Source organism: Lepidochelys kempii, chromosome 7, assembly GCF_965140265.1.
Source record: "Lepidochelys kempii isolate rLepKem1 chromosome 7, rLepKem1.hap2, whole genome shotgun sequence".
Classification (NCBI taxonomy): Eukaryota; Metazoa; Chordata; order Testudines; family Cheloniidae; genus Lepidochelys; species Lepidochelys kempii.
In genome coordinates, this window is record NC_133262.1 from 14402699 (window position 1) to 14420146 (window position 17448).

The 17448-nt window shown below is 39.3% G+C and overlaps 1 protein-coding gene across 9 annotated transcripts in view; it reads left to right on the top strand.

The window, feature by feature from the left end:
• Positions 1–17448, top strand: part of LOC140914094 (contactin-4) — a 659738-nt gene that overhangs the window by 423989 nt on the left and 218301 nt on the right. For all 9 annotated transcript variants that reach the window (XM_073351153.1, XM_073351159.1, XM_073351157.1 and 6 more), the window contains 2 exons: positions 5645–5771; positions 7157–7332. In XM_073351153.1, coding sequence (XP_073207254.1) covers positions 5645–5771; positions 7157–7332 — 303 coding nt within the window. The remainder of the gene's footprint in view (positions 1–5644; positions 5772–7156; positions 7333–17448) is intronic.

Below are 17448 nucleotides of genomic sequence, written 5' to 3' on the forward strand. Positions count from 1 at the left end.
GGGGCTCGAATCTGTGATTGAGATCTCTTGCCATTACGGCAATATAAATAATCATAATTTTTGTGGTGAATTTAAATGCCATTGACTATTTTACAATAACAAGCATCCTGTAACAAACCTCTTCCTGCAAAATGACATAGTATAGTAAAATAAAATGTATTTGCCTTATGATATACTAGATACTGTATATATTAAATTCATTTTTTAACCAGCAATATTGTAATTTAATCAAGACTATCATATTTATGGTGCAAATAGTAGTTTTCCACATACAAGAGACAAGACAGCAATTTTGTTCTGTTTATTAATTGCTGAGTATTTAGAATTCTTTGGCCCAGATCCTCATCTGGTATAAATCAGCGTAGCTCATTTGTTACCAGATACAATCAGAGGATCATGTCCTGGTTTCAATAATACATTGGATCGTGGCAACAAGACTGTGTGGGCTATGAACTAAACAGTTTGGACTTGCTTATCTTGGCTACCCACAGGCAGTAATTGGGAAGAGAAAGAAGAAGGAAGAATAGTCACTCAGAAATAAATTTGAGAAATAAATTTAACTGGGCATCGTTGTAATTTTTCTCTCCCCCTTTTGTTCTACTTTTATGCTGACAGCTGCTCCCAGAGTTTCTCATTTATTTTCCTTAACCAATGCAATTTTCTCTTTTGAAAGCCAAGTAGTATTTTTAGCTGTGTCTGTTGTTGTTGTTAGGTAGCAGAAAAGTTGTTGTTGGTGGGGTGGAGTGGGGGGTGGGGGTAAAAGACAAATGTTAAAAGGTGTCAAGTGCATGTATTTTGGTATGTGGAAAGCAACTTGATCTCATGATCTGTCATCAACTTACACTTAATGTCATTTTGTTCTCAGCTCCCATGGGTTTGATACAAATTAATTACATCAATTAACAAAATTATTTTACCTAACTGAGGCCATTACTGCCTTTGAATTCTGTATCTTTTGTGTGTTGTGACTAGTTTTCTAACTACCCAGTACAGTGCTTGCAAATGATGTAAATAGGCTGCACTTATTTCTTAGCAATACAGTGCCAAATCAAATGTCTCTAGACATTTATGAACCAGTATGGTTGAAGCTTGAAAACTGCTGTCTCGTCTGCTTTTCAAAATTGGTTCACTGGCAGAGGATGAAAGAGCAAATTATTTAGGCACCAGTCCTACAATCAGGTCCGTGCAATAACATCCTCTTCTATGGTCCCTCTCCAGCCGTGCTGCATTGCTGGTTGAACATTTGCACGGTGAGGTATTTATGACCCTCTGGCACACTGTGGTTACTTGCCCCACCTTTCATACCAGAACCACATCAGTCCCTCTGTTGGAATAAGCCACTTGAAACAGCCTTAAAAATTACACTTTGGCATCAGCCATCATATGTCCATGGGGTCTGGCAAAGACCAGCAATAAAGAAACAAGTTTGCTGTGTGCCTTTTTTATTAGTTTGAGTATCTGAGCTTAACGGCAACAATCCTCTTTTAAACATGAGGTATATTTTCTTGTGACCTTTAGTATGATGTGATGCAATGTAAACTGACACACCACACTTGAAATAATGTGAAACAACAAGACAATGTGACTCAAGTACCTCTATGTGGTGTAACATAGATAATGTAGTCGATACAGTAGATATCTGCGTCAGCATGGTTCACTGACTAATAGAATTACGAGGGGATAGTTTGTCTTTTCCCTATTCCAGCATGATCGATCAGTCTGTCTATGATATTTCTAGGCACCCATCACTACACTATCTGAGCATCAGGACAACACATCTATTGAAATTAGATGCTTAAAAATGCTCATTTCTGTATTTGACTATTTGGGACATTGGAGAAATTAAAATGTCCTTTAATTTTTGTTGTAAATCCAATCAGTATAAAAATTGAAGCTGTAATCCCTATGGGCTAGATTGCAATTCCCTTCCTCATGCTGCATAATTTACCACCTTTGAAGTCTATACAGCTACTCCAGGAGTAAAGGACCTATGCATATCAGAAATGAGTAAGGATATCCCAATCTCATCCTGAGGTGGTGGTGATTATTATTAGTTGTTGTTGTTATCTTTCTTTTTCTGCCAGCAACAGTGAGCTGCACACAGCTATAATTGAAGGTAGAGATTATGTGAAATGTGTTTTGAATAATATATGAATCAGTCGGACATATTTAATATGTATTTAAAAATAAAGATAAATACAACAGGTATTTGCTTAGAGCATCCCCTTTTGTGTTGAGGAGAGGAGATTTGGGAAATGTAGCTCCTTGATAATCTTTGCACAGTCTCTCTCAAATCATTACATAACAGAGGCAGAGTTTTCTTTCTGAGGTACTTGCTATAGGGTTCTTCTGACACCCCTCAAAACAATTCAGTAGAGTTCCTGAATATATGCTAGAATTATAGGTTACCCCCACCAGCTCTACGCTCTACCAGCTGCCTGGCCATGAGTGCCATGCATCCACTGAGATACATCTTCCTCACATATGATTGCTTCGGAGTATTATATCATAGTATTATAGTTCGTCTGCTCATTTCCAGCCTCGTTGTCACTCCTCTACATGACTCCTTTTCTCCCACTCTCTCCAGTTCTCCTGAGAGTTCATTGAGGAGATAGTAGGGAGTCAGAACGAGGTGGAGGGGTAATACCAGGAAGACTGGTCACCTAACCTCATGTAAAAATTATTTAAATTGTTAATTGAGTTGAGAATCCTTATCCTTAATTAGGGTATTAGCGCCTCTTAGGAGGCTTCAAGTTAAATCCATACTTAGGTCACAATCAGTAGTGTAGCTGAGAGTAAACGTGTGTAAACAGAGTCTACCTCACTTCTTATTTGTGGAATATGGAGATTAGGTTATCTTCTTTTCTTTTCTTTTTTCTTTTTTTCTTATTCCCCAATGCAACAGGAGCTCTCTAGGTTCTTGTGCAAGAGTAATGGCCTGTGAAGATCCCTATTGACTTAGAGGGAGAGATCAAACTCCTTTTAAGGTCAATGAAAAGTCTCTCTGACTTAAAATGGGTCAGACTGGGCTTTGTGACATCTAGCAAGGAACCAGTATTTATGATACTGAATAGCAAAATTAAAAACAACAACAACTGCTTGACAAAAGCAAGAAGATGAATTATTTTTGAGAGAGAAAAAATCAGAGTTTACTTTATGTTACAGTTATTCTAAAGATAATATGAAATCACTCAGAGACATGATCTATGATGGTAATGAATTTATGTTATAATACAAACTGTGTGTGTATATATCATAAACAACATTCGTGTTACTTTTTGAAATACTGTTTTATGTTTAATTATGACACAGTGCTGGTGATCCCACAAGAAGTTCTTATTAATGTCTCATAAGAATTTAAGAAGCTCAGAAATTGTCTGGATCATTGTAAAAATATGAGTCCTTTACAACATTTTTAAAAAGTCTAGTTAGGTCACAATGGGAGTTTGCCCTAATTAGTAGTTTTAAAATATATTTGTAGCCTGATTTAGTAACTACTGGTCTGTATGTTTGTGAGAAACACGAGCCGTATTTGGCGTTTCCTATCAGCTATATCTAACATAATTCCTAGAAAACAATAGAAGAAATTGTGGGTAACATTGAGTCCAACAATATATTGATAGATTTTTAACTCAGACATTGACTATGAAATCAGGACATTGTGTGGTTCAGATAAGCATGCAGAATTCAAGTGCTTTTCCAGTTCCTAACCAGGCTTATCCATCAAAGCTCTTAGGTAAGGTAATCAGACCGGAAATCTTGTGACAACTTTTTTGTGAGTTTTTTTCTTTTATACTTTCAAGTTGAACTTAGGTCAGAAGTACTGCCTGCATTTTCTCCCTCACACAATTTAAATTCTGCTGCCAATTTTAGTTTAGGAGCACAGAAGCCTGAAAGCAGAAGGTGGGGGATGCAAAGTTAACTGAACTTTTTTAGCTCTTCTGAAAGGTCTAGCAGTCAATGTTTGGCTGAAGGTTTGGGTTGCTTTTTATTTTCATTGAACCAGTTCACCTATATCTCTTAGCAATGCTCACCTTTAGCTCCATGCATAATAAAGATTAAAAAAAAGAAGATGGAGAAGGTTAGGAGAGCTCCTGTTGCATCGGGGAATAAGAAGAAAAGAAAAGAAGGAGAGGGCCTGGGGGAATGAAAGGATTAACAGAAGATAATATCATGGAGAGTATAATAAATACAACCCTAGCTAGGTTTTCATCCACACTCCTCTCCCTAATTTACGGTAGAATATTAAGAGGCTACAGCATTCTTTGCATTTCATATCGGGATGTTTTGATAAAATATCTTCACTCTTATACACCAATTTAGCACATTTTTAGTTTACATTTCGGGGGGGTCAGAAGGAAAACCACACATTTATTTCTGAAAAGTTCAGAGCCCATTTGCCATGAGCTGCACTCAGCCATTTCTGAGTAGCTAAACATACAGGCACTCGTTCTGCAATAAACTTGGGCCTGGTCTACACTACAAAATTAAGTCGACTTAACTACCTCACTCAGAGGTGTGAAAAATCCACACACCCCTGAGCAGCATAGTTAAACCGATCTAATCCCTGGTGTAGACAGCGCTAGGTCAATGGAAGAATTCTCCTGTTGAACGAGCTATCATCTTTCAGGGAGGTGGATTACCTATACCTATGGGAGAAACCCTCCCAGCAGTATAGGTAGTGTCTACACTTAAGTGGTACAGCTGTGCTGCTTCAGCATGTTAAGTGTAGAGATGCCCTTACCGTGGGTGAAGAGGTCTGTCCATGTGGAGTTCATTGCACGATCAGGACCATAGAAAGAAGCAGTATATGGATCTTCTACTTAGCTCTTTCACTGCTGTGTTGTATACCAGGTACATGAAACAAAATGCTCTTATGGTAATTGTTGAATGCTTATGATAATAATGATGAAAATATCATAACAGTTGATGATAATAACATAAATAAGGCTACATCAAATGGCAACTGTTTGCTTGGAGCTGTACAAGACAAAAAATAAATAAAGACAGTGTCTATGTCAAGGATCTGATAATATGAAAAGTATTTTACAATAAATACTGTGTGGCCAAAGAACCACTTTGAAATGCCAGTATTTTAGTGAACTCTTTCAGTACAAAGGGGTTTCAGTACACAGTGGGTTAACAGTACCCAATTATCATGCAGGATTTTATCAGACCCTGTAAATACCTATGAACCTACAACTCACATTATTTTAAATATTGCATTTAAAAATGGTTTCAAAATAAAATGTTTCTTAAAGATAATGTCTACATCAAAGCATGTAAACCACACACTCAAGAATAATACATTCTAATTTTAATAGAAGTATGTGTGGGCCTGACGGATGGCCCAGCTCACAGTCAGTTGCAGAACTGGGGCCTATGTGAAATTCAAATCTTTCTGCTGGTTATGTTTGTGATCCCTTTCGTGAAAGTCCAACAGTCTGTGAAAAGACAGCAGTATAAGAGATTGTATGATTGTAGAATAAATCTTTTGACTTCTTTTCCCAGTAAAAGTGTTGTTGCATGGTCATTTTTAGGGTGAATGATATACCAGATGCACCTCTCTCTAAGACTTTTCTTTATATTTGTTATATTAAGATATTGTACAATACCTGTCACATTTTTGTTCCATGTAACACAGATGACAGCACGCTGCATGGGCCAGTTTTCATTCAGGAACCAAACAATGTGATTTTTCCACTGGATTCTGAGGAAAAGAAAGTGAAGTTGAGCTGTGACGTAAAGGGAAATCCTAAACCAACTATCAGGTTTGTTACATATTTTGCTATTCTTTAGCATGCCTTCTCCATGATCGTGTCTCTCCAAGACACATGTCTGCATGCATCCCACCCAGAGAAGTTCTATCAGAATTTGGGGTGTGATGCATCTTTATCTGTTGGTGTGTTTTGATTTTGAATTGATACAATAGTTTACCCTTTTGTATCACTTTTAAAATCCATGAAACACACCAAATACAATAATATAGTTAATTTGAATCCTATTCATTTATTGCTAAGGCTTCTTAAGACTTGCTTTGACACATTAAATGAGATATTTGGGATTAAAATCTTTATGCAATACATTGAATCTACCTAAAATCCCCTGAACTTTAATACGTTTAAAAATCTGGTCCTTACGCCCTCTTTTTTGCCACAAAAATTGCACATTAATGCTGTGTGCAAATGAGCAATGTGAGGTCTAACTTTCTGTGCACAGTCATGATAATTTCACAGTAAATTATCTGCATGCAGAACTGAAAATCTGTCCCTTAAGATCTATGTGCTTAACTATCTTAAAAATCTGAAAAATTTCAATAATGCTACTTATGGTTCCTAGCTTTATAATGTGCTTTGAGAACCTTGGGTGAAAGAAGCTATATATATGAAAATATGCTGTTCTGGTGATGCTGTTGTTATTACATAGAATTAATCTGGTTGTCTTAACCAATTTAACCTGGTGTCTCCCTCCCCGCCCCCACCCCCCATTTTTCTCTCTAGTGTAAATGCCCACTTTGAAACTGATTAAACTCATAAGACCCGAATCCTGTTGCTGTCTTCTGGCAATACTTAGCATTTAATGCAGTAGAATATGTTGATTCTCTCATGCAAATATATTCAAATTCCTTCCCCATAGGTTCCAATACAGGGAACTGCTCTAAGGATCTAATCCTTTATATGTTCCATCATGGGCTGCTAGAGATGGCAGTTGTAATTGGGGAGAGATTTTTTAGAAAATTTTGATGCCCCAGTTTGTTAAAACATCTGCTGTGAGTGAGTTTTCTTAAATTTAAAAGCAAACAAACAACTAAGGCAGAAAAAGAAAAGAAGTTGAGTGGTTCAAAAATTCTGTTTCTGGGGCTTCCCCTTGCAAAATGATTAATTCCAAAGACTAACAACATCAATAACAACAGCCAAAACAATAAGAGCATTAATCAAATCAGTGACTGAAATATATGTTAAGGATGTTGCTCTATAAGTGAAATATTAGAACATTTCAATGTGGTGCAGGAAACATGCATTTTCATGCTGGGTTTAAAAATAAGAAATCATGGGTTGTAATGTTTTCTGTATTTACTTTTCATGTTGCTTTAGAAACGTACAGAAATATTGATTAATGTTAGGAGAATTCAACTCCTGGAATTTTTATACTATAGGTGGAAGTTAAATGGAACCAGTGTTGACGTCGGTATGGATTACCGCTACAGTGTGGTGGGAGGCAGCTTGTTGATCAATAACCTCAATAAAACCCAAGATATTGGAATGTACCAGTGCATAGCAACAAACTCATTTGGAACCATTGTTAGCAGAGAGGCAAAACTTCAGTTTGCTTGTAAGTAGCGATTACAACCCATGGCAAATACTGAATTCTTGCAATATAATGCTGGAAAAATGGTAAGATGATGGCTTTTTTTTAACCTCATCTAATTTGTTATTCATTATTCTTTGTCATGCTGCTTGTTTTGTTGAGAACATATCTTGACTAAATCTGAGTGAGGATTGGAAATGTTCTATTTTGTGACTAGTTAACTAAATGGGCGTACAGCACAGAATGTGTATATCTGCCTAGCGATAAGAGACAGTGGACGTGTGAGTACGTGGCAGTAGGAAACATGCTGCTAACACTTTTTACAAGTGAATAATAGAAATGTTCAAAAGTGATTTTTCCCTCCAATGGAAAACAAAGATTTTAAAGCTTCAAAAGTGCCCAAAGGGACATGTCCTTCAGAAGCAGCTGTTCCATAACGGCAGTTTTTATCACTCCTGTGATAGAAGATCTAGTGGGCGGTACATATCTGACAGAGTTTTTAAGTGCTGATGTAACACACCTCCTGGGTGTGGTGTTCTGTCCCACTTGTAACACCGATGGACCCCGGACCTCTGGAGCTAAATGCATGAGGCTCTACTGCATGAGCTAAAAGCCATATGGCCCTTAGCTAAAGCTGTAAAGCAGACTCATTAATCTCTAAGTGGTCTCGGTGCCACTACATGGGACAGAACTCTACACCCAGGAGGTGTGTGGGTTACACTGACACTGTGTACGGGTGTATATATACACAATATTGAAATTAATGTAAAGGTGATGTGCAATACTAAGTTCTTTATATGTGCTATTTATGTATCATGTACATTGATTTATTTGATCATTTTAGAACCACCAAAGTTGCTTTTGTTTTTTCTAAAGGCTGCTTTATAATATTTATTTAAGGCCTATTCAGCACTTTTGACACACCTTCATAAATGAGGAGAGCTAAATAGGTTTTAATGGGCTTGAACCTGCATTGTTTGAAGCCAGTAAGAATTCTGCATTTGACTTCATAGAGTGCAGGATGAGGGTCCTTTGAAAGGAAGATCATGGATAATAAAGAGCCATGGCCAACCTCCTTGGCTAGCAGGCATAATAGCACTGAGGGCAAGTCCCTCCTCCTTCATACCTGTAAGCTCTGAGGGCATGTCTACACAGCAGCTACACACCCGCACTGGCCCAGGCCAGCAAACTTGATTCATTGGTGGGTAGGCTTCCTGGCTTGGGCTCAGGCCCAGGTTCTAGGACCCTGCAAAGTGGGAGGCTACCAGAGCTTGAGCTCCAGCCCAAAAGTCTACACAGCAGTGAAACAGTCCTGGAGCCCGAGTCTCGCGAGTCCAAGTCAGCTGTCACAGGCCAGCAGTGGGGCCTTGCTACTTGCTGTGTCTACTTGCTGTGTAGACGTACCCTGAGAGGCTTTGTGCTGTGAAAGGTGCAAGCTATACCTTAACAATAATTTTCTTCATGTGCATTTTTGGTCAGATCTTAGTATTTCTTAAGCATAATTTACCTCGTAAGGGAAAGCTAGACTTTTAATATAATGCAATATGTTTAATGGACTGTCTAATATCTACAATTAATGTGATCCTATTCTGCAAGTAAAAGGGGTAAGATGCCAAATTTGTGCCAGATTCGCTGCACATAAAAAGGTGATTTGTAATGAGAAACAGAGCTGTGGGAAGCTAAAGTCTTCCCTCTCCCAGAGTAGTTAACAATATATTATCAGTTTTTCTTATGATCTGCTTGTGTTTTTCCATGACTGAAGATGCTCTTTCACTGTAGAGCGCTAATGAACTGCTTCCTCAAAACTCATCTAATAACATTAGATTTCAGTATGTCAAGGGGATTGTTTCATAAATATTGTTTTGGGCCTGCTTCTCTGCATATCACTTGCTTCACAGCAGCTCAAATCTTACAAATCAAGGACTTCCAATATCCATCAGGCTAAGCCTTTGCAATGTCATTATTCATAGCTAAGCACTTGAAAACAGTTTGTGCTATAATCGTATCATTTATGAAAGTCAATAATGATCTCAACTTCTAACTACCTAGAGGGTGAGAGCAGGTGTAGTAAGTTAAGAGTTCAGTGATGTAAGGCAAGGTCCTGCTCCCATCAAAATCAATTGTCAGACTCCCACTGACTACATGAATGGGAGCAGGATATGCCACTATATTCATTAAGCCATTTTGTATCAAATGACCATTAGCTGGTAATCACAAAAACAAGGCTGTATTTTAAAAAAACAACCAATCATAACATTGCATATTTATTTTCAAACATGGAACCTTAATGTCTATTGTATTTATAATTAATTGATTTAACTTTCTTGACAGTAATAAATCTGGACTGTACTTGGAGTTTTGATAGATGACCAAGCATAAGATAGGCTTGACTGATTCTTAATTAAGAAGGTTGCTTTAAGATGCGAAGTTTGTTTCTTAGCACTTAAAATGGTGATGGATGAGTGTTTGGATAAATAAATTGCTCAAATTTAGATCAATTAGATTTTAATCATGTTAGGAACATTTGGATTGGAGATGGGGAGAAAAACAAGCATTTGTTAAGTCAGCCTCTGCTCTTCAGCAAAACAGTAAGTCATTCCGAGTTATATGAGCAAAGAGATTGCAACCAGAACTGGCTGAATTCTGAAATACCCACTGTAGTTTTAATTTTATTACACAAGCTCTGCCTCTGAGAAGTGTGAATCTGTTTTAATAATGCATGTTTCTGAACACTGACATTCCAAGATATGTGGATGTGCCGGTGCTATTTAATACAACAAAATCAACAATAAGAGGCACTTGTTGCAGGAACTGGAAGTCCTAGCTAATTCAAAGCACGTAACCTCTTTCCCTTATACTTTTTTCTGACATTATCATTTTTGAATTGCCCTCTGTAGGTTTTTTATGGAATAATATAAAATTATTTCCTAGCAAGAATCCACTCTAGCAGTTTGAAGTGTCTCAGTAAAGTCCATTTGCCCTCAATCCCTCTCTCTGGATTTTTTCTTTTTACCAGGGTCATTTACTCTGAATTTAACCCCTTTGTGTGGCATTTGGAGACCTAGAAACTTGCTATTATTGCACTTGCAATCTCTGCCCTACCTGCAGCTCAAGCAATTCAACTGTGGTCTCTCAAGCATTGTTACCGTTACATGTTATGACATTTTTAGCTGTGGAATACCATTTTGTTATAGAGTCCAAGACTCAGTTGTTTTACCAGCCAGCACCTTTCACTGCTTTGTCTTTAAAATGAACAATCCATTTTTCTCTGGGCTGCTCCGTATTTATGCTGTTTGTTATCTCGTTCTTATTTGAGAGCTAAGATATTGCCAGCCCTTTTGAGACTAATACTCGCTTTTAAGTGCAAGGGTTAAATTCTGAATCCAGGGGCATCATTAAAAGATGTTCATTCTTATTTCAAGGGCTAAATTATTCTTCTCTAGCCTTTTCACTGCAGATTAAACTCTGAAATAGCTATTCAGCCTCTTGTGGAGGTCAGAGAGGGTCAGCAATTTATTCTTGAAATATGTATTTAGGTTACAAACTAATTATGATGAAAGTGCTAATATATGCCCCCAAATACTTGCTTTGTTATACATCATTAACATTTCAAATTTGTTCCTTTTTTTCCTGACATGCTAGTTGTCTCTTAAATTGAACACATTTTCAAAAAGTAAGGAGTCTGCTACACCACACTAATGGAATATGGATTAATGATTCTTTAAACCCTGTGTTTGTAGCAGTACAGATTCACCGGGGGGGGGAGCCTTAAACTCTTAATATGAGACCCATTGCTTTTCAAAATGATATATGAAAATACACTTAAACTAAATTGAATTGTGTATTTTCTCTTTTGTGGAGGAGGGATAGTTTGACAATTTTATTTGCTGTACGGTAACTTGTGTTCAGAAATAAAGGGCCTGAAATCGATAGGGAGTCTTGCCTAGGTACGAAATGCAGCCCCTGTGCTGTGTTTTAAATGTATTCACCTATTCAAAGATAACATTACAAATTCTAATGGCCCCAGTTGCGCTTTCATGGAAGTCAATGGTAAAACTGCTATTGACTTCAGTGGCGTCGGATCAGGCCCTGCTAGCACATGACTGCATCACAAAGTGCCTTATCCTTCAAGGTACTGAGCATGGATTACACCTGAAATTCTTAACTCCGCAAGTATTGTGCCTGATCCAACTCCCACTGACGGCGATAGAAGTCTCGCCGCTGATTTTATGGAGAGTTGGATCAAGGTCATATGGCCGAGTTTAGGAGTGAGCCCTTTGAGAAGTATGTGTGAAGGGGGAACACTGTTCAGACTGTCCCTGGGTTTAGGAATCAGTAGGACCAACCTATGGTTGAGCAGATATTTGGAAGGAGAGTGGGTGTCTCAAGACAGGAGCCTGAGGAAGTCCTTGGGAAAGATGTGCTTCCTCCATGTATACGTCACAAGATATTTCTATTAATTTTTAAATCCAGCCACATTCAGAAGTGTATTTGTAAACTGATCATCTAGTTTCTGCTTTAGAATGCCATAATGTATGTGTATGAATGTGTGTGTATGAATTTTCATTTAAACTAAGGCTTCTTTCAGGAAAGCTCCGCTTGGGGAAAAAGTACAGGGAACTTTGAAGCTTGCCTCCCCCATGTAAAGCCTATGGTGAAAAAGGGGTGTGGGCAATCACCACATACACCAAAGAAATTCCACTTAAAGAAACACAGTTATACCTATGCCTTGACACTGCAAACCCTTTTTTGACGTGTAATAGGAGCACAAGGCTGTACTCCGGTGCACATGGGAGCAGAAGTTACACATGGGCACAAGTAACATTGAATACAGGGGGCTTGATCCTGCACAACACAGGTGCAGAGTGTTGTACATATAAGTGTAAAGTAATAGGTAATGGGCTTACCCAGGGAGTGTGATCCTAGCACTGCTGCATGGCTGCCAAGTAATTCCTAGATACTAGCAAAAGTAAGATGGAAGAGGGAAGTATGTAATAAAACATCTCATTTCCATGCTGAGGATTGTCCTGTCAGTCATGGCCATTTTTTATCCGCACCTCAGGTTGTGTGTATGCTATTAACAGTAATAACAGCAAGGTGACACGTGGGCTTAAGATTTATTTCCACTTGTCTGGGGACTCTGCTAGTTCCTAACCTTACCTGTACATAGTTACCCCTACTCAGACTTGTCCTGGAGTGCACCAGCCTTGTGCTGTGTGCTTTGACTTGCAAGATCAAGGCTTAAATGTTGTCCACAACTTTTCTAGAAGTAAGTCTCAAGCCCCCTAGCATGCATGCTCCCTTATTCTCAAGAGCATGGGGTACAAAATACTTGGACCAGTCTGAGCGCTTAATTGCTGTTCGGAGCATAAAAATTAGGTGCTCAGCTAGCCACTCCTCTCAATGACCCTTGAATGGGGTAGCACCTGTGTGACTGAGAGAAGAATGTAGGCCCCAATACCAGTTATAAAGAGACAGTTGTTTCAGGATGCAGGTCTCCTACTGCTACATAAACACTGAAGGAACATTCTGGGGCACGTGTGCAAACTACTATAGATGTGAAGACAAAGAGGAGACATTTGCTTTGTAAGAAGGTGATATTGATTCCGTGGAAAGATTCTTTAACAATGACTTCATTATTGTATCAAATGATTGACATCAGTTTTATCATTACATCAGATGGATATGCAGTAGAGTGACGGTTGTTCACTGTAATATTATTAAGTTGCCATATTGTGATTGATTTGAAAAACTGAAAAAAGCAACAGCTCTGTTGTATGTTTCAACTAATTGGAGCCTAGCTCATATGGGAGGCTAAACCTACTCTTGGTTTATTGACCTGTTGGGGTCCCAGAAATCTCCAACAACTCATGCTTTGTGACCCCTTCCTAGCAGAAACCGTACTGTTGTAGAGAGAAACCTTCACGACAGAGCTGAAAACCCAGGGATAAACCCCATATCTATCCCCTGGAAGAATCCCAACTATAACATACGTTTTGTATAGTCTCTTTCAATCCAGCCCTCACTAACCAAAGAATGCCGATGAAACAAATTCAGTTGCCTTTATTTACCCTGAGTAGAGTCTGGGATGACTTGCAAAATAAGATACCATTCAAAATGAGTAAAAGGATTGCAGAATCAGTCCCAAAAAAGAGGGTAGTTTAGAAGGGTTGGTAAAAAGCTGTGATATTATTTCAGTTCCGTTGCTTTTGTTCACAAACCTTTGTTAAATGACTTTTTTTTTTAAATTAAATCTGTTGTTTTAAAATCCATTTGAGTTAGTGAAACGGAGGTGGAGGATGACAGTAATATCTCTGTCTCAAACACACACTGACCCACACACTCTGGCATGTATAATATAATATAATCTTACATTTCAGATAGCTCACTTTATTTTCTGTGAAGCACACAGTCTCCTAATATGATAAACTTAATATAATATTTTATTTCATTAAATGCTCAACCGTGACTTTACCACCAGGCCCAAGTAAGGTGCAGTGCATCTTAGCGCTGCCTCAGGAGCAGCCCAGGAAGGAGATTCTGACTCACTCTCATAGTCTCCCTCCCGCTTGAGCTGCTACTCTGGGGAGTCAGTAAACTGCAACCAGTCTATACCCAAGCCACTGTATGTTGCCTGGCACATTGAGGATGTGCAGCCCAGGCTCTGCCCCGTTCTGCTGCCTCCCACCTGCCTGTGCAAGGGGTGGGATTTAGCCTACTCCCTCACTGCTACCCAGGATGCTAGTAGCCAGCAGCGGGATGCAAGGGAGGAAGGGGGCCCTGATGTTGCTATGGTAGCCAGGGTAAAATTTGGCCTGAAGTACCTGAATTCTTCAACAAGATGTACAGCTAGACATGGAAAGATACAAAGGCAGTAGCTATATGCAGTAGCTTTGATTTAAAAATAAATAAATAGACTACCCACAAACTGGGATTTATTATAAACTGGCCATAAGGTGAGCCAGATGAATACATTTATTACAAACTGCAGGTACTCATCACATCATGATGATTATGCAATAAAAATCTAGAGGGACAAAAACAGCATACAGTTCATTAATCGTGTAATAGTTTTGCTTCCTTTAGTTATGAGTAATACTTTTAAGGTTGATATGACTGAAAGATGAGATTGTATTTAAATGCATGTTTCTCTTTTTTAGTCCTGTTTGTTTTAGCTTTGGAATATTAATATATCCCACTCTGTGTGAACAGCCAGTGCCACTGGTCGTGCTGCACTATCATTTAAGCCCCAATTGAGTCCCTCTGAAATCAACGTGATTTATTTAATCTGAGTCTTACTTAGTCATTTTCCCTTTTGTTTCTGGGAGTCTTCCACATGGCAGCAGGGCAGGGGGAAAAACATTTTGAAAAAGAGAAGAAAAGCAAAGAAGATGTAATTGCAAAAACACCTACATTAGCAGGAGAACTCGGATGGGTGTAGTGCCTCTGAACTCACTTTTTGTTAAACTGACTAGATTTCATGTTGATGCATCCCTTTAAATGTCAATCCATAATATTTCTGGGACTGAAGTCTAAGGCTTTGCATCCTTGCATCCCTTCTTTTGGTAGAACTACTAAAAGACTCAGGATATTAAACCTATGTCATTCTTTATGCTTGTTTGTCATTAAGATTCTGCCTGTCGCTTACCCAGGTTTGCAGTGCAGGGAAGTATGGAGGGTTGGGAGGGTAAGAGGAGTCTCGCTTACCCTTTGGCCATCCATATATGAAGACTTTTCAGTCCCTGTCTTCAGGATAACTGGGATTGCTCACTCTCTGTTGCTCCAAAGATGCCTGGCACCCCGAAGGGACTGGAAGGAAGTGAGGTTGTGTCTGCCCTGTACTACACACCAGCCATTGGAAATCAGTCATGAAAGGGGGTAGCAGCAAGCGCTCTGACTCTGCATATCTGGAAGCTCTTCCTTGAACCAGAATGTCTCCCAGTGCTCTCCCTGGGGGAGTGCAGCACTGCACGGCAGGGCTGTGCCTACAAGGAACCCATAGTGAGGGACCAGACTGACTCCTCTTGGAATCAGTGAGGGATTATTACTTTCTCTTAGAGCACAATCTCTGCTCTCATTGATGTCAATGGGAGTTCTGCTATTGATTTCAAGCCTCTAATGAATTCCATTGTATATTACATTTTACCTTTGTTGCAGTGTAAAACAGGAAAATGTAAGCTAATTTGTTGCATAGTATGTTTTTCACTCAAATTATATGTGTCCTTCATTGGGGAGAGGAGGTATTCTCCAACCAATGGTGTCTTTTCTGGGTGCACTTTACCTACCTAGTTCTGCATCAGATACACTGTAATCTTTACTTGATGTTTTAAATGTAGTTCTCAGCACATCTTTTTCACCAACTCCTATATCCAATGACCGTCTCCTCTCTCTCAAGCAGTTGTTTTCCACATATACAACCTACCCCAAGCAGGACAAGAGAGCTCCTCAAAATAATGTTTGGCTAGTTCTGATTGAAGAATGTGGAGAGACAGGTTGGAGGATGCCTCACGAGATTGTGCAATTCGACACACACCCCATCACCAGCCATGGCCAAGTCAGTCAGCTCTTCAGAGCACTTGTATTCTAATCTTGTTAATAGCAAAATTCTCATTGATCTCAATGGGAACAGGATAGGCCTAGATGTGTAGTCATGTTGCTTAATGCACTACTGGAAAGCATTCAGATTAGTACTATGATGAATGCGGTATCTGAACCTGGATAGAATAGAATAGCTTCTACCAATCGAAGACCCAATCCTGCTCTCCTTAAAATTAATAGCAAAACTCCCAATGACATCAAAGGGAGCAGAATTGGGCCCTTGAAGGGAAATAATCCTCAAAAATTTGCCTACCAGCTGAAGCTAACAAATGTAAAATGATTTGCAGATGTTTATGGTAAATGTTTTAGTATAAACTCTCCAAGATGTGTTCATTCATTATTCATGTATCGTCACACCAAGTACCTTAAAGATGAGAATGGGTGGGGCGGGACAAGAGAGAAAGCAAAGCTCATGATACTGCAGATGGTACAGGTGAAATGTGCACAGCAAAGGAGTTGTTAAGAGCAAGTACAGTGTTATGTGAGAATGAATTGCATTTGGAAAACCTGGTGCACTGGGAATAGCAAGAGTCCAAAACTAACACTTAGTTAATAGCACAATGCCAAGAGAGACCTACGTTGCCAGCAGTGCTTGGCAACAGTGAACACGCATAGTCACAAATATGCTAGATGCAGACAGACAGATAAAGCCAAGTTTTATTCTGCTGCTGAGCCATAGGTAACAGGCAAATTCAGAAGAGGTTTATTTAACAAAGGGGGTGAGGGGGAAATCACATATTGGGCCCTCCACTATGCTCCCCTCCACTGCATAGTTCAGGAAAGAGAAGGAGACAGAGATGGAAGGGAGATGAAAATTGTGGGAAGAGGAGTGGAGCAGAACTGATGGATGCGCTCTCTTTGAACTGCCAGCGACACTGTAAAGTGCCCCCTGCATGACTGGGTCCCCTGTGAGTTTGGGGTGTATGGCTGGCAGAAGGAGGAAAGCACAAATAGGAATAACAGGATTGAAAAACAAAAAGAATATTAGAAGTGCAACATGTTAGGCTGTGGAATAGTCCCCCAAGGAGAAGTCAGGAGGCTTTCTTGCTGTGGATAGCTGAAACAAGACTGGACAAAATCCTAGTCGTACAGCAGGGAACAATCTTGTATTGGCCTCGAGGTGATGGATGGGATGGGTCTTTGGATCTAACGAGTCTTTTCTCTAATTTCTGTTGTACTATGAGCCACGTAAAGCTATCCTAGGCAGTTTGTTTTCTTTGGAAAAGCACAGATTTCCTGTCAGACTGTAATGCTTCTTCCACCCTGATGTGCAGAAACTGAGGAACAGAGTGAATGGAACACTGTTAGGAAGTGAGATGTGCAGCTCAGGGAGTGACAGGGCCAGGATAGCATACAGAGGAACATGTTCCCCAGGCAGCTGACCTGAGATATACTGACTTGAGGCTAGGATTCCCCTCAGATCTTTGGAGTCCCCACAGTTCACTGGAGAAGGTGTCCATTGTGCACACTGGGGATATTTCTTCATAACCCCTGTCAGTTAACCGAGAAATGTTCCCTGGATCAAGAGGGCTTATCTCCTGA